Source organism: Amphiura filiformis, chromosome 18 (assembly GCF_039555335.1).
Source record: "Amphiura filiformis chromosome 18, Afil_fr2py, whole genome shotgun sequence".
In the NCBI taxonomy this organism is placed as follows: Eukaryota; Metazoa; Echinodermata; class Ophiuroidea; order Amphilepidida; family Amphiuridae; genus Amphiura; species Amphiura filiformis.
The window spans coordinates 61,597,238-61,625,040 of NC_092645.1; the positions used below are offsets into that span (position 1 = coordinate 61,597,238).

The following is a 27,803-nucleotide window of genomic DNA, read 5'->3' on the forward strand; positions in this document are numbered from 1 at the left end:
CTACACCGTTTTCCCCGACACCAACTTCCCAGCCCCCCGAGAACTAATGGGGTGTCCCTAAAACTACAAATGACAATCATCAAACCGAAACACATGCACCAGCAGTTCGCAGTGCAGTGATAGATGCATGACAAAGGCAAAACCCTGGTGGGGGGGGGGGTACATCATAAATTTTTGGTTGGTATTCACGTTGAATTTTGAGGTGTTAGGTCTTGGAAGCTGCAAACTGCATTTGGATTTCAAATTGAACTTTGAAAAGTATAAACCATGTTGGTTTGGGTCTAAGGGTGTGCTAACACTTTTCGATGACCTTGAACACTCGAGCCCCCCGAGGCTGGTAAAATGGTCTAGATATAGGCCTATGTTGTGAGCGCAGCGGAGCAGGAAACTGCATATTAGAGCATTTCCATACGGTTTTCCTAATGATTTTTAGAATGTTTTATTAAAAATGTGTGCCAAAAATTGCCCCCCCCACTATCCTCCTAGGACAAGCCTAGCTTACTGAAGGAGTGAATCAACTCAAGACTCTCAGCTGGCCAAAAATTGCTTGCCCTTCCTTTCGGTTTGCCAAAAATTTCTTGTCCCCCAATTTTATCCTCCCCCAGGGTTCATAATTATTGCATAGCCCCTAAATAGACAGTAGTCATATAGGCCAAGGCTCCAAAATTTCTGGCCAAAATTCCCACTAACCTGAAAAGTTGCGTTTCGCCCAGCCCTATTTTTGTAATCGTACAATGCCCAACGCTATTTTCCAAGATGGCAGCGCCCAGGGCGTCGTCGGCAGTGAACTTGTCGAAAAGATTTCGATTCATAGGTAACTAAAAAATGTTTATTGATCACCAGTATTTCGGAAATTAGTAATTAATTCTCAGTTACTTAATTACTTTGACTTTTGATAGGTTTTTTTTTTACTTCACGTCGGGTTGTAAAAGAATATTCATTTTGGTTTTAATTTAAGCTTAGCAAAAACTTGACAAATTAAAAGGCAATAGGGCAATGCCCAAATTGCATGCCCACTTAGTGCTAGCTCGAGACACTCTATAATTACTGGTTTACATTTACACTCTGACATTCGCTTGCTGTATTTAAGCTAGAGAGTGCCAGGTGTCGAAAACTGGGGGGGGGGGGGCAAAATAGGAAAATAGAACAGAACTTAACAGTAAGTAAGAGTTATGCACCAAGTCTTTCCCCTGCACTGGGGGACCCGGGACTAGCGGGGACTTAGCCGGGGAAGTACATTTTGCAGGCGTGACATCCCGGCACTGACCCGTTAAAGTCCCGGCCTCACGGGCATAAATTTTCTGTACATCCCCGCTTCGACTCGGCCCCGCTAGCCGGGCTACAGTGTGACAATCCCGGCACAATCCCCAAGCCCATGGGCCGGGACTTGCGTTAAAACAATGTACAATCCCGGCTATGCCCCGGCCCATCTTGCAGAGTTTAATATACCTGTGTTGATTATTGAATGAACGACATTATAGGCCTAATAAAAAAAACATCAATTGGATTATTTGGATAGCAGTGATCGTACACAACACAGCCGATTTAATAGTGCATGCCGATAATTTAAAAGACATCGACATGTTTAAGCCTTGACTTACATGCAGACGCAAGGATTTAAACAAAGTAAAGTGTTTTAAAAAAAAGTAGACTTTCATTTATAGATGTACGAAATTGGTTGTTAAATTTAATATTGGTTACTTATAACAAGTAATTACCCCACTCCTCAGTTTGCTTACAAGTAGCGCCACAATCGTGAAAATAGTGCATTACAGAAGAGTATGCATGTCAAAATCGGCAGTTCTTGGTATACGGTACCGGGTACTGATGTTTTTTAATGGTGTGACTTCTTCGTGAATGTCCCCGCTATGTCCCGGCAGTGCGGGGAAAAAAATTGTACACCCCGGCAAAAGCCCCGCTAACATGAATGATTGGCCCGGCATAGCGGGACAATCTACTGTACATCCCCTCGCCAAGTCCCGGCTAACTTCCCGGCCTGCAGGGCAATGATTTTGTGTACATCCCGGCTCGTCCCGGCATGTTCCCGCTATGTCCCGGGTCCCCAGGGCCGGGAAAGACTTGATAAGTGCATTAGACGGTCCGAATTCATGTAAGGCTAAGTAAAACAAATAAATAACATGTATATCGTGATGATTATCGTCCAGATTTTCTCAAAATTTGGCGAGGGAGGCACTTATTATTCGTTAAATTGTTACAAATTTACTATTCATTTAGATGTAAAATTGCAATTTTAACAAAGCCAAGGCTTTGTTAACACATACATAATATTAATATTTTGTAAAAATGGGGAGGCCCCTGTAAATATATTTGTTGTTTCCCCAAAGCCCTAAGGGCCTACCTCTATAATTAGAAGCAAATGTGTGCAATGTGTTTGGAAGCCAAATTTGTTGCATTGACAGGCCAATAATACCACTATCTAGTATTTTAAGGCCCGTCGCACTTGATTATTAGTTTCCTGTTAAAGATTTTGAAAAAGGGACGAGGTGACTTTTAATTATTAATTATTAATTATCTTTTATTTTCTTTATTTAGTTTGAACTATTACAAGCAACTATTGACTCGTTTTGACTAGAGCGGGCATTTAATTATTTCACAACAATATTTGATTTTATAAATAAGTGAAGGTGGGGTTGTACTCTTTGTTCATTCATCATTATTGTTGATATTATTAAAGTCAGAAAAAGGAGAAAATTAGAAATAAAAATAAAATAATTAATTATTTTGAGATTTTCAATTTTGGACGCGGGCGGTAAACAGGAAACTACATGTAATAATCAAGTGCGAAGGGCCTAATAGATTAATAATTTGCAAATTTTATCATTTGTTTATTTTCTTTGTTCACAGATATAGGAGTCAATTTAACAGGTAAGAAGGGAATCTGACCCCAGAGAAGATATCTTACCCTTCCCAGAATCCTTTGCAATCGGAATCCTCCCATTTCATTTGTGCAGGTTCCCTTTGTTTTCATTTTAAGAATAGACTGGCTGAACATGGGTCGATAGTGAAGAAATAAACATATTTTGCAGGAGCTGCATGTGCTCTGTTCATTGAAGTACATTTCATCACTATTGTCACAGACCAGGGGTTTGGGAAAATTGGAATAAAAGTCGGACTTGCGACGAAGTCCGACAATTCCCTGGCCGTGGGTAGCGTGGCCTTAAAATTGAAAAATATGAAGGGGAATCAAGTGCCTAATTTATACTCTTGACCTTGAGACGAAATAAATTCACCCTGAATCTAGGTTTTACAGTTCAGTAAATTTATTAATTATTTTTGAATTGCAAAATATAAATATAAATATAAATTTAAATAGCAAATTCAATTTCTCTGGTATAATGGAACCAGGGACACAATATTTGAGATTTGTTTCTCACATAAAATAACGATTCAACATGAATCGAGACAAAAATAAATTCCCGATTAATCAATCGGCTTATTACTTTTCAAGTAATTTGTCAATATTATAACTGACCAATTTGTGAAACCCTAAATACCCCAAGTGCTGATCGATAAAATGCACCGACCAACACCCTTTCAAAATTTTTGGATGAAAGTTGATTAATAAAAATTATCGATCAATCAATTTCTAATAATCAATCTGATCAAGTGTGAAACCCTAAATACCCCAGTGCTGATCGATAAAATGCACCACCAACACCCTTTCAAAATTTTGGATGAAAGTTGATTAATAAAATTATTGATCAATCAATTTCTAATAATCAATCTGATCAAGTGTGAAACCCTAAATACCCCAGTGCTGATCGATAAAATGCAATCCGACCAACACCCTTTCAAAATTTTGGATGAAAGTTGATTAATAAAAATTATTGATCAATCAATTTCTAATAATCAATCCGATCAAGTGATCGGTAAATACCTTTCCAATAAAATCAATCAACCTGACCGATCAATTGAATCGATCATTTCCCTTTCAAAAATTTGGATGAAAGTTGATTAATAAAAATTATTGATCAATCAATTTCTAATAATCAATCCGATCAAGTGATCGGTAAATACCTTTCCAATAAAATCAATCAACCCGACCGATCAATTGAATCGATCATTTCCTTTCAAAAATTTGGATGAAAGTTGATTAACAAAAATTATTGATCAATCAATTTCTAATAATCAATCCGATCAAGTGATCGGTAAATACCTTTCCAATAAAATCAATCAACCTGACCGTTCAATTGAATCGATCATTTCCCTTTCAAAAATTTGGATGAAAGTTGATTAATAAAAATTATTGATCAATCAATTTCTAATAATCAATCCGATCAAGTGATCGGTAAATACCTTTCAATAAAATCAATCAACCCGACCGATCAATTGAATCGATCATTTCCCTTTCAAAATTTGGATGAAAGTTGATTAATAAAAATTATTGATCAATCAATTTCTAATAATCAATCCGATCAAGTGATCGGTAAATACCTTTCCAATAAAATCAATCAACCCGACCGATCAATTGAATCGATCATTTCCCTTTCCAAAAATTTGGATGAAAGTCATGAAAGTTGATTAATGAAAATTATTCATCAATCAATTTTCAATTTAAACAAAGTTTAAGCTTATAAAACCATTTTTGTCGTCTCCCAAATTTTGTGACGGCCACAAACTCATGTGCTAAAATTTTCAGCACCCGAGGTTAATTTGTTTCTCGAGAAAACCAGACACCAACATTCATGAAGACGATCATGACATTGTTGATTATTCAAATTGAATTGCGCAACTTAATTTTCCAACAAAATTGTCACTTCACATCGAAATGACCACAAAATTATTTGTATGTGCTTCCGGAGGGTACAAATACAAAAGTGCAAATCTTAATCTTACCAAAAATATATCACCAATCAATTCAGAACATCCAAATAATACACAAATTAATTTTCGAATTCGAATAAAGAAGCCACAGCATTCAAAACGCCGTGGACTTTTTAAATTTTGAGGCAAATACAAAAGTGCAATTCTTAAGCTTAACAAAAATATGACATCAATCAATTCAAATAATCAAAATATGCGCAAATCAATTTTCGGTATCACCGAATGAAGAAGCCACAGCATATCACAACGCCGTGGACTTTTTAAAATTTGAGGCAACGGTGTCTGAGTTTCTCGCAAAACAACAACAATTTTTCCCCATTTTCTATTTGTGTCCCGTAATAGAACGCCAATATAATTCCTCACACATCTCTGATAATATTTTCAAACATGGATAAATGGAGGGGCAGTCAGTCAGTGGAACAGATTTTAAGGTTTACGACACTTACCAAACCATCACTTCTGTATGGCGAAAGGCTTTGTACATGTTCGACGCCATTTTGTTTTCTCAAAATTTCACACGTGTTTATATTTTAAAACACATTTCTTTTTGCTTTCTCGACGTTGGTCGAGCTAAAATTTTGACTAAACTTGTGTAGGGAATTCACTCTCAAGGTGGAGTTATTCCCACACTAAATTTTTGATGAAAAACCTATAAAACAAATTGAAACATTTTTAAGCAAAACCAGACGCATGTCTCTAGCCCACGACCGGCCCGACAGAACTGATCTGATCTGGTTCAGACCCGGATGTCACGGCGATTTCGCCCGCTCTTACTTCCACTTTACTCCCTCCCTATTTGTGAAAGGGCAAGTTCCACTGACTCAATATTTAGAGGAAAGGACATTCACAATATACTTGCTCCCGTACATGAATAAAAAAAAAAATATGAACACGAACAACCTGGCCAGGAGTTTGGACACAAAACGGAACAGCCCCAATCGATTGGTACAGGATTTCAGTGACCAATCAGGCTTTGCTCTGAACAAAAGATTGATCAATCCAGAGGACTTTGGCTACCAATCAGAATTTGTCCTGAACAAAAGAGGAAAAACGACAAAAATCGGGACTATCCCTATTTAACATAAAGCTTTTAAACCCGGGAAAACAACTTCTTGACACTATAAACTGCTCCATGTTGCACTTAGATAGTAAATCAGTACATAAAATTGAAATGGAAGAAATGCATTGTGGGTAGTGTAAGATATCTTCTCACATGAGGACAATGTCATGATAAATAATATGTTTTCAGATTTATCTTTTCATCATGATAAGGCCAAAAAAAAAAAAGGTTTGTCTCAAAGCTCACGAGAAATTTAAAAACAAATGCGAAATGCGATTTTTAAAAAAATTTTTATTCCCGACTTTTTTTCATGGTATTTTGAGAAAAAATCTGATTTTCGCGATTTTTCTGGAAAAACAAAAAAATTTTTTTTTTGAAATAAAAAAAATTTCCGCATTTGTTTTTTGTCAAATCGTGGGATTTTACAAAACGCGCGCGCAAGCTTTGAGACGAACCTTTTTTTTTTTTTGGCCTTAACAAGTTTTTTAAAATCAGCTTTTCTACATCATTTTTAGACAAAGCTTCTTTTTCTATTGGTGTTAAAATTTATCTACACACTCTGATCTTCTTTACCTAGCTGTCATGTCTGAAGAAGTGATGTGGGCTGAGATATTTGGGTTGAAGGGTGGAGCAGTACTTTTGTGCAAGATTTTTTGTGCTTGTTAGTATTTTTAAGTCAAGGGTGTCAGCTACCTAGACAAATTACCTATCAATTTAAAGCTTGATGAGACTTTTGTACTGATACCATATTAAAACATGTTACGTAGCATTTACCATTTTCAAGTTATTTTGATTTTAGTGAGTACCGAAACATCTACCAACTCAAAACACATGGCCATATTCAATAGGCCTATCCATATCCATATCCATATCCATCAGTGACCAATCAGGCTTTGCTCTGAACAAAAGATTGATCAATCCAGAGGACTTTGGCTACCAATCAGAATTTGTCCTGAACAAAAGAGGTTTCCCGCCAAAAATCGGGACTATCCCTATTTAACATAAAACTTTTAAAACCGGAAAACAACTTCTGACAAATGTCCCTCCCCACCAAGACGCGTCTCAAGCGTCACCAACACACATAAATATCACAAAGTAGTAATGTATGAAAAAACTTTAAAAAAATGCATGTATATTCCTTTAAGAAAAGGCATGAATGTCCCTTTAAGAACATATTTCTTTGTAAATCTGCCATTGTCAATTGCAATTAATAGCAAATTTGTAATAATCATCAAATATTTATCCAAGTGTTCATTAATAATTACCATGGCAATAATTTAAAAACCTGCCATTTATTGAGTGTCTCAATAAATGGCAAATTTGTAAGAAACACTCCTAACATAATTCATTTTCAAGTGTTCCTGTCCATGGCATTGAAATGTATCAGAGTTCATTTTGTATTAAAGTTCATAAATCGATGACATAATCTCCACTCATCATCCAAGCTGGTTGTCTTCTTGTCCTCTGTTGGCGGCGCAGAACAGGTGTACTGTTTATTTGCCTTTGAGGGTAAGGGACTTGGGATTTTGTCATCAACATCTGAATCTGATGATTTCTGACACAGTTCATTGCTCATTTCACTGGTAACACCTGCAGCTTCACTGTTATGTGACGAAACTTGAACTTGCGCTGAAGAGATGTCGACCATTGATGAATCTGATGAGAGTTGTTCATCATTTACAGCTGCAATTGCGACTGTAGATGTTTCTGGTGATGAAACTTCGTCACCCGACGCCACCACTGAAGACGGAGACTGATCTGTCTCAATGTTCATTAATTGGTTCGCCACTGATGTTTCTGGTGACAAAGTTTCGTCACCCGGCGCCACCACTGAAGACGGAGACTGATCTGTCTCAATGTTCATTAATTGGTTCGCCACTGATGTTTCTGGTGACAAATTTTCGTCACCCGACGCCACCACTGAAGACGGAGACTGATCTGTCTCAATGTTCATTAATTGGTTCGCTACTGATGTTTCTGGTGACAAATTTTCGCCACCCGACGCCACCACTGAAGACGGAGACTGATCTGTCTCAATGTTCATTAATTGGTTCGCCATTGATGTTTCTGGTGACAAATTTTCGTCACCCGACGCCACCACTGAAGACGGAGACTGATCTGTCTCAATGTTCATTAATTGGTTCGCCATTGATGTTTCTGGTGACAAATTTTCGTCACCCGACGCCACCACTGAAGACGGAGACTGATCTGTCTCAATGTTCATTAATTGGTTCGCCATTGATGTTTCTGGTGACAAATTTTCGTCGCCCGACGCCACCACTGAAGACGGAGACTGATCTGTCTCAATGTTCATTAATTGGTTCGCCATTGATGTTTCTGGTGACAAATTTTCGTCACCCGACGCCACCACTGAAGACGGAGACTGATCTGTCTCAATGTTCATTAATTGGTTCGCCATTGATGTTTCTGGTGACAAATTTTCGTCACCCGACGCCACCACTGAAGACGGAGACTGATCTGTCTCAATGTTCATTAATTGGTTCGCCACTGTTTCTGGTGACAAATTTTCGTCACCCGACGCCACCACTGAAGACGGAGACTGATCTGTCTCAATGTTCATTAATTGGTTCGCCACTGTTTCTGGTGACAAATTTTCGTCACCCGACGCCACAGCACCAAGAGGGACTTGGGAAAGGGAAGGCACGTCAACTGTACACCCATTCATGACTTCGTCCTCTTCTGATATGGCACTGGTATTCACATTGTCCTCTTCTGTCTGGTTTTCTTGAGGTTCGCCTTCCCTGTTTTCATGCACTTCACCAGTCGTTCTCAATACACATGGTTTTAACCGATCATAATGAACTACACTACATTTACCATTTGGCAATTTGATCATGTAATTGGAAGTAGAATATTGGCGTTCTATTACACATGGCCCATTCCAAAAACATTGAAGTTTTGGTGTTACACCCCGTTTTCTAGTTTCTGTGTACAACCACACAGTATCTCCAGTTCTGTAGGGTCTTCCGTGGGCTTTTGTGTCGATATACCCTTTTTGTCTCACCTGGGCTGCTTGCATATTATTTCTGGCAACCTCAAAGGCAACTTCCAGTTTATTTCTAATATTAAGGGCATAAGATGAAGGCGACTCCATTCTTTCACCTGGTGGAGGAGCCATTAGAACAACCAATGGTAAAGAAAGTTCCCTCCCAAACATCAACAAATTTGGCGACGCGCCTGTTGACTCTTGCTCGCTTGCTCTGTAAGCCATAAGAACAAATGGAAGGTGTTCATCCCAATCCGTTTGGTCATTTGACACATACATTGATACCATGGTTTCTAAAGTCGCATTCATGCGCTCAACCAAGCCATCAGACTGTGGGTGATAAGCAGTAGTTCGCGTCTTATCTATTGACAACAAGCGACATACTTCTTGAAAAAGTGTACTCTCAAAATTTGATCCTTGATCTGTATGTACTGTTAACGGTACTCCATAGCGACATATGAATTCAGTAGTTAGCGCTTGGGCCACTGTCTCAGCCTTTTGATCTGGCAACGGTATCGCCTCTACCCATTTGGTAAAGTAATCCATTATTACCACAATATATTTGTTGCCATTCTTAGACTGAGGCAGTGGTCCTAAAATATCTAAAGCTATGCGTTCTAATGGTGCGCCAACTTGACAAAGTTTCATAGGAGCCCGTCTTCGCTTTCCCTGTTGGACGCTTTTCTAGTTTGACAAGCTACACAACTTCTGACATAATCATTCACATCTCTACGATAACTTGGCCAATAATATGATTTTCTGATTTTACCCAGAGTTCTCCTCTGTCCTAAATGACCCGCTGTTCTAGTATCATGAGCAAATATCAACACTTCATTCTTTAATGCTTGAAAAACTACAAATTGTACATATGTTACTCTTGATGATGAAATATATTTTCTATACAACACTCCCTCTTTCAAAGTCAACTGATCCCACTGGCTCCATAATATCTTTGAAAAACGATCCAAACCAGAAACAGCTTCCAATGTAGGACGAGTAGAACTCTTTTTCAAAAGATCTATTATTGGTGAAATACTGAGTATCTTGTTTTTGAGCTAATGCAAGGGACTGGGAATCTAATCCTGCAAGACTGAATGCACCAGTACATGTACACACTATTGACTTTATGTCCTTGGAACTACCTGTGTGAGAAACTGAACAACACCTTGCCGAGTCACATCTATCTGCTTCATACACATCGGGATGTCGTGAGAGTGCGTCTGCATTATTATGTTTTTTACCAGGCCTATGTTCAATTTCAAATTCAAACATTGCAAGAACTTCGAACCACCTTGCTACTTGACCATCTATCTCCTTGAAATTTGATAACCACCTTAAAGAACCATGATCTGTTCTAAGTCTGAATGTTCTCCCATACAGGAAATGGCGAAAATGTTTAACAAATGAAACTGCTGCCAACATTTCTCTCCGTGTTACATCGTATTTCCGTTCTGATTTGGAAAGTTTCTTACTCGCATAGGCGATAACTCTTTCCTTTCCATCTTGAACCTGTGACAATACACTCCCTATACCATCTCCACTTGCATCAGTGTCCAATATAAAACTCTTGGAAAAATCCGAAATGCTAAAATTGGGGAGGTTGTTAGATGATTTCTCAATTCCTCAAACGCTTTTTGACATTTTTTCGTCCAAATGAAAATAGTATCTTTCTCTGTGAGACGATGTAGAGGTGCTGCTATTGTAGAAAATGATTTCACAAAACGCTATATAGGAACACAGGCCTAAAATTGTCTGACTTCTTTCACATTTGTAGGTACCTTCCAATTTCTAACTTTGTCAATTTTCTTTGGATCTGTTGATACTCCATCACGTGAAATAACATGACCTAAGTATAGAACTCGTGTTTTTAACAAATCACACTTTTGGGTTTAAGTTTAAGCCCTGCTTGTTCAAGTCTAGTAAACACAGTTTCCATCCTTGTAAGATGATCTTCAAAGGTCTTACTAAAAATAATGATGTCATCCAAATAGACCAGACAAATTTGCCATTGCAACCCTGATAACACACGCTCCATAAGGCGCTCGAAAGTCCGAGGCGCATTTGTCAAACCAAATGGGAGTACGTTGAACTCATAAAGTCCCGTACCAGTGGAAAATGCTGTTTTCTGTCTGTCTTCTGGGGCAACTTCTATCTGCCAATAACCCGAGGTCAAATCTAATGTAGAAAACCATTGTGAACCTGATAGAGCATCTAAAGTATCATCTATCCTAGGAAGTGGATACGAATCCACTCGGACATTCAAATTAATTTTATGCGAAAATCAACACAAAATCGTAAAAGTACCATCACTCTTCTTTGCAATTACTACTGGGGACTGCCATGGTGACTGAGAAGGACTAATGATGCCTTTTTGAAGCATACTCTGAATTTCATTTTCTACTTCTGCACGTTGATGAAAAGGCAAACGCCTAGGCGGCTGTCTTATTGGGGGACAATCACCTGTATTGATATGATGATATGCTAAAGAAGTTCTCCCTGGTTCACTATTTTCTGAAAAAAACCTTTTTGTGTTTTTTAATCACATTCACCACCGCTTCTTTTTGATTATTATCTAAATCTGGGATTGTCCGATGTATTAACTCCTTTAAATCATCATTCACTATGTCCTTCTTCTGCTCTTTTGAATTTGTCTCAACAATATCTTGTAATGAATTATCAGTCTTGGATCTAACTTTATTCTCACTTACACCATATGAATTTGTATTCTTGAATTCATTTGAAGAACTACTTGTTTGTATTTCCTCAGTGTCTATGTTGTTAATTGTGTTACATGTACTTTCAAATAAATTGGTATCAATTTGGTCTTGTGTGTTTGCTTCATCACCATTCCCTAATGACTGTACTAACTCAGCAGGCTGTAACAATGCTACATTTGTACCTTGATAAAGTACCACTGGTTCACTAGAAAAATTTGCCAACCTCAAAGGAACTCTTGTGCAATCAAAATCAACCACTGACCTTGCAACAAGGACACCACTATCACGCTCAACAAATTGTTTAGTCGCTTCCACAATACCTATTCCTGCTGGCTTCCTACTAACAAGTCGACCTGGAATAATCAATTCCTGTCCTGGCTGAATGGTTGTAGTATTAAGTACAGCTACCCGACAACATTGGGAAGGAGATGTTTCAACTACTACTGGAATTTGTTTATCCATGATAGTAACTGTGCCCTTCCGTACATCTACAATTCCTCCAAAAGAATGCATAAAATCATTTCCTAAAATTCCAGCAGGTTCAATGTCAGCGACCAAAACTGGATGTTTAACCTGTACTTTCCCTAACTGCATATCAAGTTCTCCACATACACCATGTACTTTCAACACCTGACCATTTGCAGCTGCAATTGGGGGTAAATAAGGCTTAAGCTGATCAGTAATCTCCTTTGGAAATAATTCCCAAACCTTGGGATGAATCAAAGTGTCAGTTGAACCACTATCTACAAGCATCTTAATATCCTGCTTACCAATTCTAACCATTGCATAAATTGATTTCTTGACTACCTGGGCCTTGTTTGCAGTAGGTTGCTCATTGGCCCTGTCTTGGGCAACCGAACAGAGTTTAAATCTGCACCTGTTGACTGATTCCTTGAATTTCCTACAAAATAACCATCACGAACACTGGGAATACTATCAGCTGGATGAGGTAACGGACTACTATTCTGGACTTTATATCCACCGCTTGACATGTCCTGTCCATGTGTCTCCCTAGACATTTCACCATACATATTACTAGTCTGATTACCATTACTACAAGTTGTTTGACCATACATGTTACAAGTTGGACTACTATTCATATTACTACTGGTATTACCATGATTATTATGACTGGTTAGTGGTCCATATGCGTACCAGCTGGAGGGAACTGCATATTACCAGATGGTGGGACCTGCATGTTATTAGATGGAGGGATATACATATTTCCAGCTGGATTCATCCTTGGCCTATTATTCATCCATCCATATCGTGTGTTTGACAAGTGGGGACATTCGTTTTGTAATGTCCAAAACTATAGCAATGATAACACTGCACCTGTGAACGTGGTCTTGGCCTACGTATTGGATAATAATCATTTGTCTGAACAGGAGCAATAGTACTCGGTTGATTGTTAGTAACAACCATGCCTTTTAATTGTTGAGTTATTTGTATCAAAGTCTGAACCTTCTCTGTCAAGTCATCTCTTTCTGCAGTTAATGAATCTATCTTTCTCTCTTTTATACCTCCAAGCTTCTTCACTCTTCTTTTTAAATATATTTGTATTAGGGTTTTCCAAATCTGTGAGTCCTAATTTAGTGTTACCAGTCTCAAGTTCAGGTTGTGAAACAAAAGTTGTATTTTGACCTATAATACTACTAGACGCCACGCCTGCATCAAGAGGTTTACTATTCACTACTGGGGACGGTGCTAATAAATTGTCAGCATTTTGCAGCGCTGCTGTTCTGCGAGCTAATGGATTTCGATCCTCATCAACCTGAATCAGTCCTCCTCAAACCTTGCAGTCGCCAATGCTTCCGACATGGTTTTTGGTTGTTTTCGCTTATCGCCATTCTCAATTGCTTATTTCCTTCTAAGGCTTCCACAAAATGGTCGATTGCAATGTCGCCTGCAACGGAATGAGGCGCATCTGGAAAAGCTTTAGCTGTTAGCACTCTAATCGCAGTAGCTAATGCAGACAAAGATTCATTAGGTTTACGACGCTCTGTCTTAGTCGCAAAGCGATACGACTGCGCTGGGTCACACGGACTGAATCTACTACACAATTCATGCGCAATTATGTCGGCATCTGCACGCGACTCTTTGCTGAGGGAAGCATATAATCGCAAAGCTTCGCCACGTAATGCACCTCCCATAAATTTAGCTTTTACTATTCCTTCCCACCTGTTAATTTCTGACATCAAATCAAAATGAACCAACCACGAAGTTAAATCTGTATCACCACTGTAGGGTTCTGGTTTGCAATTGGTGTTCCGATGTATTCTCGAATTATCACCGGGCAAAGAATTTGAATAACCATGGGGATTATGGAAGTTTGCCTTTGAGTACCAGGGTTATGCAGCAGCCCATGCTCCACAGAAAAACCATCTGTTCCACTGACTGTTGTTGGGGGAATATGAGTTTTCTTTAATACCCTTGGACGGGCTTGTGTATTTGTACATGCATCAGCCCTTACAGAATTTTTAACCTCTGTATCGGGATGAATTCTTTCATCCAGATACTCCCCATCTTGATCTGCAAGATATGAACCAGATTCACTTGCTTTTGCCACCCTATTTGCAAGGTCATGCAGATGTTGTTCAATTTCATCTTCCTTTTTAACATGAGATTGATCATATTGATGACCCAAAGTATTCATATCTACTTCATCTGCATTGAATCTAATTGCACCTTCCTCCATGAATGAAAGTGGAGTATAAGATAATTTGAAATTTGGTCCTTGTTTTGCCATTATTTTTTTTTTTTAATTTACTAAACAATGAAAATATTTCGTAACAGTGAGACAATTCAAATAAATCAAGCACTTGTATTTACTACCCTAAAATTTTGAAGGCCTAAGAGGTTTTTAAGATAATAAAAACCCAATGATATAAGGTTGAACTGGACAAATGCAGCTGTGCCGCTGTCACCAAAATTAAGGCCTGGTAATTGAGACAGACCGCTGCCACCAAAATTTATGTCACAGACCAGGGGTTTGGGAAAATTGGAATAAAAGTCGGACTTAACGAAGTCCGACAATTCCCTGGCCGTGGGTAGCGTGGCCTTAAAATTGAAAAATATGAAGGGGAATCAAGTGCCTAATTTATACTCTTGACCTTGAGACGAAATAAATTCACCCTGAATCTAGGTTTTACAGTTCAGTAAATTTATTAATTATTTTTGAATTGCAAAAATATAAATATAAATATAAATTTAAATAGCAAATTCAATTTCTCTGGTATAATGGAACCAGGGACACAATATTTGAGATTTGTTTCTCACATAAAATAACGATTCAACATGAATCGAGACAAAAATAAATTCCCGATTAATCAATCGGCTTATTACTTTTCAAGTAATTTGTCAATATTATAACTGACCAATTTGTGAAAACCTAAATACCCCAAGTGCTGATCGATAAAATGCACCGACCAACACCCTTTCAAAATTTTTGGATGAAAGTTGATTAATAAAATTATCGATCAATCAATTTCTAATAATCACTCTGATCAATTGTGAAACCCTAAATACCCCAGTGCTGATCGATAAAATGCACCACCAACACCCTTTCAAAATTTTGGATGAAAGTTGATTAATAAAAATTATTGATCAATCAATTTCTAATAATCAATCTGATCAAGTGTGAAACCCTAAATACCCCAGTGCTGATCGATAAAATGCACCGACCAACACCCTTTCAAAATTTTGGATGAAAGTTGATTAATAAAATTATTGATCAATCAATTTCTAATAATCAATCCGATCAAGTGATCGGTAAATACCTTTCAATAAAATCAATCAACCTGACCGATCAATTGAATCGATCATTTCCCTTTCAAAATTTGGATGAAAGTTGATTAATAAAAATTATTGATCAATCAATTTCTAATAATCAATCCGATCAAGTGATCGGTAAATACCTTTCCAATAAAATCAATCAACCCGACCGATCAATTGAATCGATCATTTCGCTTTCAAAAATTTGGATGAAAGTTGATTAACAAAATTATTGATCAATCAATTTCTAATAATCAATCCGATCAAGTGATCGGTAAATACCTTTCCAATAAAATCAATCAACCTGACCGTTCAATTGAATCGATCATTTCCCTTTCAAAAATTTGGATGAAAGTTGATTAATAAAATTATTGATCAATCAATTTCTAATAATCAATCCGATCAAGTGATCGGTAAATACCTTTCCAATAAAATCAATCAACCCGACCGATCAATTGAATCGATCATTACACATTCAAAAATTTGGATGAAAGTTGATTAATAAAAATTATTGATCAATCAATTTCTAATAATCAATCCGATCAAGTGATCGGTAAATACCTTTCCAATAAAATCAATCAACCCGACCGATCAATTGAATCGATCATTTCCCTTTCCAAAATTTGGATGAAAGTCATGAAAGTTGATTAATGAAAATTATTCATCAATCAATTTTCAATTTAAACAAAGTTTAAGCTTATAAAACCATTTTTGTCGTCTCCCAAATTTTGTGACGACCACAAACTCATGTGCTAAAATTTTCAGCACCCGAGGTTAATTTGTTTCTCGAGAAAACCAGACACCAACATTCATGAAGACGATCATGACATTGTTGATTATTCAAATTGAATTAAGCAACTTAATTTTCCAACAAAATTGTCACTTCACATCGAAATGACCACAAAATTATTTGTATGTGCTTCCTGGAGGGTACAAATACAAAAAGTGCAAATCTTAATCTTACCAAAAATATATCACCAATCAATTCAGAACATCCAAATAATACACAAATTAATTTTCGAATTCGAATAAAGAAGCCACAGCATTCAAAACGCCGTGGACTTTTTAAATTTTGAGGCAAATACAAAAAGTGCAATTCTTAAGCTTAACAAAATATGACATCAATCAATTCAAATAATCAAAATATGCAAGAAATCAATTTTCGGTATCACCGAATGAAGAAGCCACAGCATATCACAACGCCGCGGACTTTTTAAAATTTGAGGCAACGGTGTCTGAGTTTCTCATAAAACAACAACAATTTTTCCCCATTTTCTATTTGTGTCCCGTAATAGAACGCCAATATAATTCCTCACACATCTCTGATAATATTTTCAAACATGGATAAATGGAGGGCAGTCAGTCAGTGGAACAGATTTTAAGGTTTACGACACTTACCAAACCATCACTTCTGTATGGCGAAAGGCTTTGTACATGTTCGACGCCATTTTGTTTTCTCAAAATTTCACACGTGTTTATATTTTAAAACACATTTCTTTTTGCTTTCTCGACGTTGGTCGAGCTAAAATTTTGACTAAACTTGTGTAGGGAATTCACTCTCAAGGTGGAGTTATTCCAACACTAAATTTTTGATGAAAAACCTATAAAACAAATTGAAACATTTTAAGCAAAACCAGACGCATGTCTCTAGCCCACGAACGGCCCGACAGAACTGATCTGATCTGGTTCAGACCGGATGTCACGGCGATTTCGCCGCTCTTACTTCCACTTTTCTCCCTCCCTATTTGTGAAAGGGCAAGTTCCACTGACTCAATATTTAGAGGAAAGGACATTCGTCAATATACTTGCTCCCGTTACATGAATAAAAAAAAAATATGAACACGAACAACCTGGCCAGGGAGTTTGGACACAAAACGGAACAGCCCCAATCGATTGGTACAGGATTTCAGTGACCAATCAGGCTTTGCTCTGAACAAAAGATTGATCAATCCAGAGGACTTTGGCTACCAATCAGAATTTGTCCTGAACAAAAGAGGTTTCCCGCCAAAAATCGGGACTATCCCTATTTAACATAAAACTTTTAAAACCGGGAAAACAACTTCTTGACACTATAAACTGCTCCATGTTGCACTTAGATAGTAAATCAGTACATAAAATTGAAATGGAAGAAATGCATTGTGGGTAGTGTAAGATATCTTCTCACATGAGGACAATGTCATGATAAATAATATGTTTTCAGATTTATCTTTTCATCATGATAAGGCCAAAAAAAAAAAGGTTTGTCTCAAAGCTCACGAGAAATTTAAAAACAAATGCGAAATGCGATTTTAAAAAAAATTTTATTCCCGACTTTTTTTCATGGTATTTTGAGAAAAAAATCTGATTTTCGCCGATTTTTCTGGAAAAAACTATAAAAAAAATTTTTTTTTGAAATAAAAAAATTTCCGCATTTGTTTTTTGTCAAATCGTGGGATTTTACAAACGCGCGCGCGAGCTTTGAGACGAACCTTTTTTTTTTTTTTTTTTGCCTAAACAAGTTTTTTAAAATCAGCTTTTCTACATCATTTTTAGACAAATTTTCTTTATCTATTGGTGATAAAATTTATCTACACACTCTGATCTTCTTTACCTAGCTGTCATGTCTGAAGAAGTGATGTGGGCTGAGATATTTGGGTTGAAGGGTGGAGCAGTACTTTTGTGCAAGATTTTTTGTGCTTGTTATTATTTTTAAGTCAAGGGTGTCAGCTACCTAGACAAATTACCTATCAATTTAAAGCTTGATGAGACTTTTGTACTGATACCATATTAAAACATGTTACGTAGCATTTACCATTTTCAAGTTATTTTGATTTTAGTGAGTACCGAAACATCTACCAACTCAAAACACATGGCCATATTCAATAGGCCTATCCATTAACAAAAACAAAATTGGTGATTTTATTCAATTTTGACCAAAAGATAATAATTTTACTTGGTAAATCATGGAATTTTTTTGGATATTTGAAATTTGGGAATACAACTTGTATTGTATATGACATCAAAAATGTCAATCATGGCAATTTCCTGACTAAACCAAACGTTTTTGATCTATGACCACTTGAAAATCAGAGGTCAACATAAAATGCTTTTGACTAAAAATTGCATCACTTTTATTGTTTTGTTACTATTTAACCTTCAGTACAATTGATGTTCTTTTAAAATATTTTAATATTTTAATATTTTAACCCTTTAAAAAGGGTACTGCAATAGAGGCCGACAGCCTTTTCCGCGGGGTCCGCCATCTTGTGGGTACTGCCGTTCTGCATGTCATGCATTGAGACATTACGCCCCCGATTACGTGGAAGTGGCAGCGCGTGACGCACCTCTTCAGTCAAGTGTCAATGCGTTGATCTTAGCAACTAGGCACTCCGTACCCACAAGATGGCGGTGTTGACGGCACAATGACTAGTTGCAGTTACAGGTTTGTCAGTTATTCCCAGAATTTAAATTTAAAATTTGAAGGAAAAAAAGACCAAAATTTATATGAATGAGAAAATTTTTTAGGAAAAAAATGAAATTGAGGGTCATAGAGGAACCAAAATGGCTGAAAATGCACCCAAATCTAAACTAAATGCCTAGAAATGTATCCCGAATCAGCCACACATCCCAGTACCCATATTTCTACTTACAACCTCTGTCATTTGAGTGTTGCTAAAAAGACAGACATTTACCATTATGATGATTATATCACATGCTTTGTTCAGTGAAGTTGCTTACATAAAAGGTAACACCAAAAATTGAGACACACATATTATTATGCTTTGTTCAGTGAGATGTTGCACCAGGTCAGTACTTATTTTTATACTCAAGCTTCTTTTGTTTGTGTTGTTTACAGATAGTGTTTTCAGGGGTCTCTACCGAGGATCACAGAAGCATAAAGGTACGGTACATTGAAAGCTGTAAAATATTGAGGAGAAAAGCTATGTTTGGAGAGAAAGTAAACTAGTCAAATCACCATAATACATGCAAGTGTAATGCTACAAACCTAAAAACCTGATTAATGTGCACGGCATTCAATAGTGGGTATGCTTGAAAAGCTGACAATTATTTTTAATAGATCTTTCTGGACAAAATTCAGTATAATACTTTAACCAACAGTCAATATTTGAAGCATTGTTCATTAAGAAGGGTATACATTTATATACATATTTTGAAGATTCATGACATGTTTGGAACCTGTTTGTTTTGTTTTGTTGTTGTTGTTATTTGTTAACACATGACTTTTATTGGACTTTTTACTCAGATGATTTTCAAGATGTTTTACAAAGAGCATTCAATGTAGGAATCAAAAAGGTAGGTGGAATACATATCAAAATTATCTTTTACTTAAAGTATCATACTTTCTTTTTAAACCTATCAATCATAAATCCATTTCAGTGCTCATATTTTCTGAAACAGGCACATTCACTCACAATATTTTCCTTGTCAGTGACTGATAGATTTTCATAGCAGAATGAGTGAATTATTGAATACTAATATTTATTCTCACCAAAAGATGTAGTGAGAATCAATTGATTCTTCAGTGGTATAGATTTCTTTTTGACATTTGGGGGGAATGGAGTTGGAATTTTTTTTTTTTTTGAAATATAGTGAATCCAGCACCTTTTGGCTACAGAATAAGTTTATGGTACAGATGTGTGCGAAGAATTTTGCCATATATTGAAGCTAAACTGATGAAATATGGTACAAAAGTGGAATAAAAATGTGCACTTTTAGGCCTAAACTGGCCAAATATGAGGTTAATTTGGTCAGAAACCCACATACAGGCATCAGCATTGGGAGAGGGGTGATTGTATTGTATTGTATTGCATTTCCTCTCCCCAAAACCTTTCAAAGGATAAAGTAAAAGTAAACTTTGTAGTGACCAATCAGTGCTTCTGAGTAAAATCAGATGTCATAGATATTGTTATTTAATTAATTTTTTTTTGCATTACAGATTTTTATCACTGGAGGTTATTTGAAAGATTGCAAAGAAGCTTTAGAGTTAGCCAAAACTAATGGTAAGTAATTTCATTGTCATTTCATTAAGACCGCTACGGGTGTGATAATAGTGATACAATGCAAGAGAATACAAATATCCACATAAATGATATAATCATATGAGGTAAACAATCAATGAGGACAAATATGAGACTTCAGATCCTTATGAATTCCATGAGAGTGCTTGCTTGATGAGCAAAGGTTTTGTGGCAGATTCTTCCACATCTGTACTGCTTTTGAAGCAAAATGATCTGTGAGTAGCTGATTGCACAGTTTTTAGTACATTTGATGTTCAACATTGTGGGTGGTGTCAAGTGATGAGTGTAAGCCTTTGTGGAATGTAAGTGAGCAGGCAGGGTTGCCAAACCCACGATTTGGTAGCCCAATTGGGCGACTTTTGAAGATTTTTTCATGACTTTTGACAATTTCCTGTCCCATAGAAACCAATGGTTAAGAAAAAGAGTGGACAGCTCGGCAACAGCCGCTCCCGCAATATCAGATAGTTTCCTGCCCCATAGAAACCAACGGTAAAGAGAAAAATTGGGCGACTTTTCGATTATTTGACCCGCGATTTGGGTTGAAATCTTTTGGCAACCCTGTGAGCAGGTTGCAGATGCAGGTGTGATGTCATTTAAACAATTGTACACAAAAACTGTTCTTGGATATTGTTATCATAAAATTAATTACAGGAGTTAAAGTAAGATGACTGACTAAAGGATGGATTCTGAGCTAATAATAAATTCAGGGCATCTATCAATTTACATGTAATATTGTGGGATATTTACAAATATTCTTAAAATCACAAAATCTTAGGATAGGCTTCAGCATGATTGATACATGTACACTAATTTGAAGTTATGGTAATGTTTCCAAGATGCAAAAGCAGACAAACACCATTTTGAAACTTTTTAAAGGCAATTAACATCTGCTCTATGCTAGCTTTCATTTAACATCCTGTTTTAAAATTCCAAAGTAGATTTATGAAACTACATGTATGATTAAAAGTAGCACACATTTTCCTTATATTTAAATTTATATTTGCCTATATCTCAAATTGAGAAAAATGGATTTGTCAGTTTTTGCCTTGATCTGAACTCATCATTTGTGACATAATCTGGTCCATGGAGGCCAAAATTGAGTAAATATAATTAGTAGGGATGTCATCGACAAGGCCTTTGTCGACAATGTTGTCGACAAGGCACATTTTCCCGACAATCGACAATACTAGTCAAATTGTCGACAAGCAAGAAGGAAAAAAATGTTTACCAGGCATGTAGTAGTATGCTCGAGCATGGCAGCATCACACAATGATTGCGATGGCTAAGCTGCAAAAGTTTAATAAGAGAACAAAAATGGAATACTGCACCATCTCCCCGACCATCTTTTCCAAACTGCCCTTATTCAAGAGCGCATTTTATGTTAATGAGCAAGTATAGCGCATATTCAATGGTAATCCCTACTTTTTCGGAGTTTTTTTCGTACTTTGCTTTTACTTTTGTGACGATCACAGTGTTTTGGCAGTCGAGGCCATTGGTCAATCTGATTTGTTGTCTTTGTCGACAATGTGTCGACGTCGAGATTGACTTTTTCCCGACATGTCGCCAAGCCAAAAGCTTGCCGACGACAGCCCTAATAATTCGGCTATCATATAATACTGAAAACATCAAAGGTTTAGCATACTTGGTTCTGAAGTTTGGTGATATGTATTTTCTTATGTATTTTATTGGTTTTTTTACTCCATACACCTTTATCTCAATTTCAAATTTGCCTCCATGGACCAGATTAATTGTGTCACAATAGTGTGGGGTTTTTTTGTTGCTAAATACCAAATTAAATAATTATATTCTGTCAGTACCTTGGAATCTTAATTTGTGTGAGATTTTTCAGCAAAAAAAAGTGCCTTTGTGTCTTTCTTTTTCTAATTATGAGATTGCTTGAATATGAGTGTCTCTAAGGTTTGAATTGATATCTCAAATTAGACAAAATGATGATTGCTTGTGATTGTTTCATAGATGCCTTATATAGTACAATTGGCTGCCACCCAACAAGATGTAAAGAGTTTGAAACCAATGATCCAGACACATATATGTCTGATCTACTTGACCTGGCTAAGAGCAACAAGGAGAAGGTCATTGCAATTGGAGAATGTGGACTGGGTGAGTCAACATTCTATTTTATAAGTTTGCTCCATGTGACTCCTGTATGCGTCACCTAACAAGTTGTAAAGAGTTTAAAATAGATGATTCAAAGGGCCATTCCACTCTTTGGGACAGGTATGTAATGCAGGTAACCAACACTGAACACTGTCTCTTGCACATGAAGCAAATCACTATTTAATATCATATCAAAGCCAATACTTTGACATGATATTAGAATTGCTTCATTTACGAGAGAGGAAAAATTGTTGGTTGCTTGTGTTACCTACCTTTGACCCCAAACCGTGGAATGGCCCCAAACATACATCAACTATTCAGTGCCAGAAGTGTGGGTAAGTGCAAAAGCTGGCATGTGTAATTGCCATATGTAGATGAGTGCAATATACTGTGTGTAAATTGTCAAATTTTCACAGGGCAGCTATTGTACTTACCCACTTCTGCCACTGAGCAGTCAACATCTAATCTGCTCAAGAACAAGGTGGTTGCAATTGGATTAGGTGGATTAGGTGAGAGCACACTTACATTTGCTATTCAAGTTGAAATCCATGCACCCATACGACGTGACCTTAATCTCCCACACAAATTTCAAATGGGACTACTTGAATGGGTGACTCCATTTGAAATTCACACTCATGGTGTGGGAGATTAAGGTCATGTCTTACATAAGGGGTGTATGGATTTCAACTGGAATAGCCCATTAGCATTCAAGTTGACTCAAATAATAGGGTGTTAGACCCTGCTGAATAAGTGTGTGGTAATGTGTATTCGATAGAGCCTCCATTGTAATGTAAGTTAGTTCATGTGGATAGTGAGCCATACCATTTTTAGTCTTGGTGAGGCAGTGATATCACAGACTGTGGTGACATCAAGATATCACAGACTGTGGTGACATCAAGATATCACAGACTGTGGTGACTGGTGACATCAAGATATCACAGACTGTGGTGACATATCGATGTGTTGAGGAAGCGGTTTCGCACGCGCACCTATATGCAGAGTGACAGGGTCTGTAATAAACATGTGCATGTGTATGCCAGTGATTTTTAGTGAACGCTCAAGATGAAGCTGCACCCAATAATATCGCCTAATCATGCATTGACGTCACTTCCTCATCAAGATGAAAAATGGTATAGTACGAAATAAGAAACAAGAAAATGCCCGCTTGTTGACTTTCTATGCTAAAACGCACTCCGGGTATTGTTGTTGATTTAGTTATTAATGTTAATATTTATGTGGATTGCTTTCTCTGGCAGATTATGATCGTCTAGAGTTCTGCCCCAAAGAGACTCAACTGAAATACTTTGAAAAACAACTTGATTTAGCCGAGGAAACTCAGTTGCCTATGTTTCTACATTGTAGAGCATCACATGCTGATTTTGGAGGTGGGTATTAATTTAATAAAAAAAAAAAATGGTAGAAATATTGCATTTCAAAATTCAAAAGTGATTTTTCATGATCAGATCAGCATTTGTTTATAGCAAAAGTGAGGTTAGCCCTAATCACACTAAAACTTACTAAATCTTACTTACTCTTACTCTTACTGCATCAACTCTTGCTGTTGGGCACCAATGATGGCTCGCCATAACATTCTGTCCTGCATGCTGGTCTCAATTTCTGTTACTGGATATCCTGTGTCTTCTTGAAGCAGGTCCACAAAGGTCTTCCAGAGACATCCTTTGTTTCTTTTTCCTTGTGTGGGTTTCCAAGTAACCAAATCAGATGTAATCCTCCCTTTGGCTCTCTTATATGCTACATGTATATACATACATACATTATTAACTTTGGAAAGTAAATACATAAAAGTGAACTGTTTTATTTATTTGCAGATATTTTGAGAAGAAACAAAGACAGGTTTAAGGGTGGCGTGGTAAGTGTTGCACAGGTTGTTGGCACATGTGTAGTCCAGTTACACATAATAATCCAGAAAGTGTCTAGTTTATAAGATTGCGAGCAGTTGGCAAGAAATGGTATATTTCATTTATGGCTATATCAGGTCTCTTTCTGACAACTAACACAATATCAGAGGCACTGCCAAGGTGAATAGTTGGTATTAGGGAAATACCACCAGTCATAAGCCTTGTTTTCCCCATTCTGTAATAGTATATGAGCCTGACACCCTCAGATGGGGGTTTGGTGCCATTTGGGGTGGGGCATAGTTGCACTGCTACCCGAGATATTTGACATTATGGGGTATGCAAAAATGCATGATAACAACCTTTTCCTGCCAAAAGCTACTCCGGTTTGATTGCTTTCATTCATTTTTGTGTAGCCCATGATGAGTGCAACTTGCCCCTCCCCAAGTGGTACCTCCCAACCCTTGGGCTCACTCACTATAATTAAATCACCCATTTCCATCAATAGGTTCATTCATTTACAGGCACTAGAGAGGAAGCAGCACTTTTGCTAGATATGGGCCTCTACATTGGAATCAATGGATGGTAAGTTGTCAGCATTTCATGGCTTTGTGCAATGCAATTAATAGGAACTGCCAATAACAATAAAACTACAGTCCAACCTCTTTTATCCGGCCATGATGGGACCAAACATTGTCCGGATAAGTGAACAATCCGGATAAGTGAATTACATGTAATTCTGCAATCCATTGACTGTACCAAGTACTGAAATTGGGACTAACAAAAGACTGTTTTAACATGGAGTAAAAACACTAAAGGATGGCTTTGGTGTGCTTTATCAGGGCTGTCAACTCTCACACATTGGCGGTGAGTCTCACGCATTGGGTCACTTTCTCACGGTCTCACGCCAAGGAAGTATAATTAATCTCACGCCTAGGTAGTAAATCTCACGCAAAAAGCTGGAAAATTAGTAAAATCTCACGCATCGTAATGAATAATGTGTTGCTCCTACCCCCCCCCATCCCCGCTTTTAACATTCTCGAGCGCCGTGGCTCAAATAATCATGGTACAAAATGAACATTGGAGTCGGCGAATCCCGGTACGCCTCTGTCTCACGCCAAGCAATTCCAAAAAGTTGACAGCCCTGGCTTTATGCAACATAGATATGTCATTCTAAGCATTCAGAGCATGGGATTAAGATGTTAAATCAAAAACATGTTTCCCTCTGACAATTTCACAGCCGGATAACAGAGAGATCTATATAAAAGAGGTCCGGATAAAAGAGGGTGGACTGTACTTGATGAACTACTGTACTAAGAACATTTGCCCCAGAGCGTTTGGTCTTGAAATTGTGCTGTGACTGCAATTGAGTTGTCTTGCACTCAAGTCAGCACACTGTTGTGTCATGAAAAACCAGGTTGAATCATTAAAGCTATTTTTCTGGTCAAGTGGAGTCATTTTAAAATTGTAGTGGGAAAATGAAGAATTTTAGTCCTGATTTTAGTTGAGTCACACATGTTTTTATGGCGTCACCCTGGTGACTCGACTACAAGTCTGCAAGACAAGGTCAGTCTCTTATCATGTTTCAGGTGTTCATGCCCCGTCGTTCATTCCCAATAATACAGTTAAAATTGTACAAAATGATCCTAATGTTTGGTTCTTTAAAAAAATTGTAAATAAAATGTAGGATTTGATATCCATACCTTTCACTTGCAGATAAGAATGGGTTGTACATGCCTTGTGCTGTTCACTCATATGCTTGTATGTTTATATTTGATTTCAGTTCTTTGAAGACAGCAGATAATATAGAGGCCATGTGTTCAATTCCCAGTGATAGACTCATGATAGAAACAGGTGAGACGCCCATATATTAGAAAAAAATCACCATTTCAATGTTTAGGCTAGAACAAAACATATTGTGTCTCAGTGCTGCCACATGCTGTCAAAGGAAATCTGAATATAACTTTACAGAGTGCCATGGGTCTGTTATAATCTTGTAACATATACTCAATATGTCATTCACACAGATGCTCCCTGGTGTGACGTCAGACCAACTCATTCTGGATTCAAACATGTCAAAACCACATTTCCTACCAAGAAAAAAGAGAAGTGGGAAGACGGCCATTGTGTCAAGTCAAGAAATGAACCATGTCATATTATGTAAGTTGCTATATATTTGGTAAGCAGTTTTATTTGTAAGATTGTGACCTTCAAGTATGCCACCAACCTTTTATTTGTAAGATTGGGCACCCACAGTTTTGTTTTATGCTGTATATGATATGTTGTTCTTAACCCTATAACACTGGTAGGAGATTTTGGTCGGAGGTGCCGGGAGTGGCATACCATAAAGAACAAGAGCTCCCTATTTTTATGTCATCATCATATCAACATTTATTTCCACAGTTCATTACAAAATAACACCAAAATAATATATAATATTGCCAAACTACCCCAAAATATAGAATTTGAAGCAACTACATGCAAACAAATCATCAAAGAAAATGACCAGTATGACCTGAGGTTGTCAACCTGGTAACAAAGGAATGTTAAGCAACAAAACCCAAAAATGACAAAGTATTAACATATACAAACAACAGAATAAATATATTTAATATACATATTTGCAATCATGATTCCTTTGAAATCATTTTCAAAAAGGTTCTCAGTAAACACATTATAATCTTGGAATGTGAAATGACTTACATATTATATCTATATTTTAAAGTACATATTTCTTATGTAGAATTGCAGATTCATACGTAGTGCTAATAAAATAAAAGTAATTAAAATTAAACATCAACGCTACTTGTTTAGTTCACGTACCAGGAGCACTTTCAAGGAACTTCTTCATCATCACCAGCACCTGGGGCAGGACTTTTCCTACATCATTCACGTACCAGGAGCACTTTCACGGAACTTCTTCATCATCAGCAGCACCTGGGGCAGGACTTTTGCTACATCATTCACGCACCAGGAGCACTTTCAAGGAACTTCTTCATCATCAGCAGCACCTGGGGCAGGACTTTTGCTACATCATTCACGTACCAGGAGCACTTTCAAGGAACTTCTTCATCATCAGCAGCAGGACTTTTACTGCATCATCTGATCAGATTGGCTGATGATGAGGAAGTTCCTCAAAAATGCTCCTGGTAAGCGAAATAAACAAGTAGTGTTGAATTTTAATTTAAATTACTTTCATACATGTTCATATTTCTTATATTGTATTATTTATTTATCTGATTTATATTTCAGACAAGTGTTGGAAGTAATGGCAGGTGCCCGAGGTGAAGATATAGAGGAACTGTGCAATATATTATACGATAACACAGAAAGACTGTTTAACCATCAGAAAGAGTAATTTTAAAGCCAAGAAAAAAAAGCCTGTCTCAGAAACCTATATGCATGCTTTTC

General features: G+C 37.2%; 1 protein-coding gene across 1 annotated transcript; it reads left to right on the forward strand.

Annotated features, from left to right (window-relative positions):
- The first annotated feature begins 742 nt into the window (after nt 1-742).
- On the forward strand, nt 743-27,803 carry LOC140138898 (deoxyribonuclease TATDN1-like). The gene is made up of 12 exons (XM_072160681.1): nt 743-814; nt 2,866-2,886; nt 19,239-19,283; nt 19,647-19,696; nt 20,340-20,403; nt 22,396-22,539; nt 23,793-23,921; nt 24,366-24,406; nt 24,901-24,977; nt 26,176-26,246; nt 26,420-26,552; nt 27,645-27,803. Exons 1-12 carry the CDS (start codon nt 757-759, stop codon nt 27,748-27,750), a joined length of 939 nt encoding a protein of 312 aa, XP_072016782.1. The 5' UTR covers nt 743-756; the 3' UTR covers nt 27,751-27,803.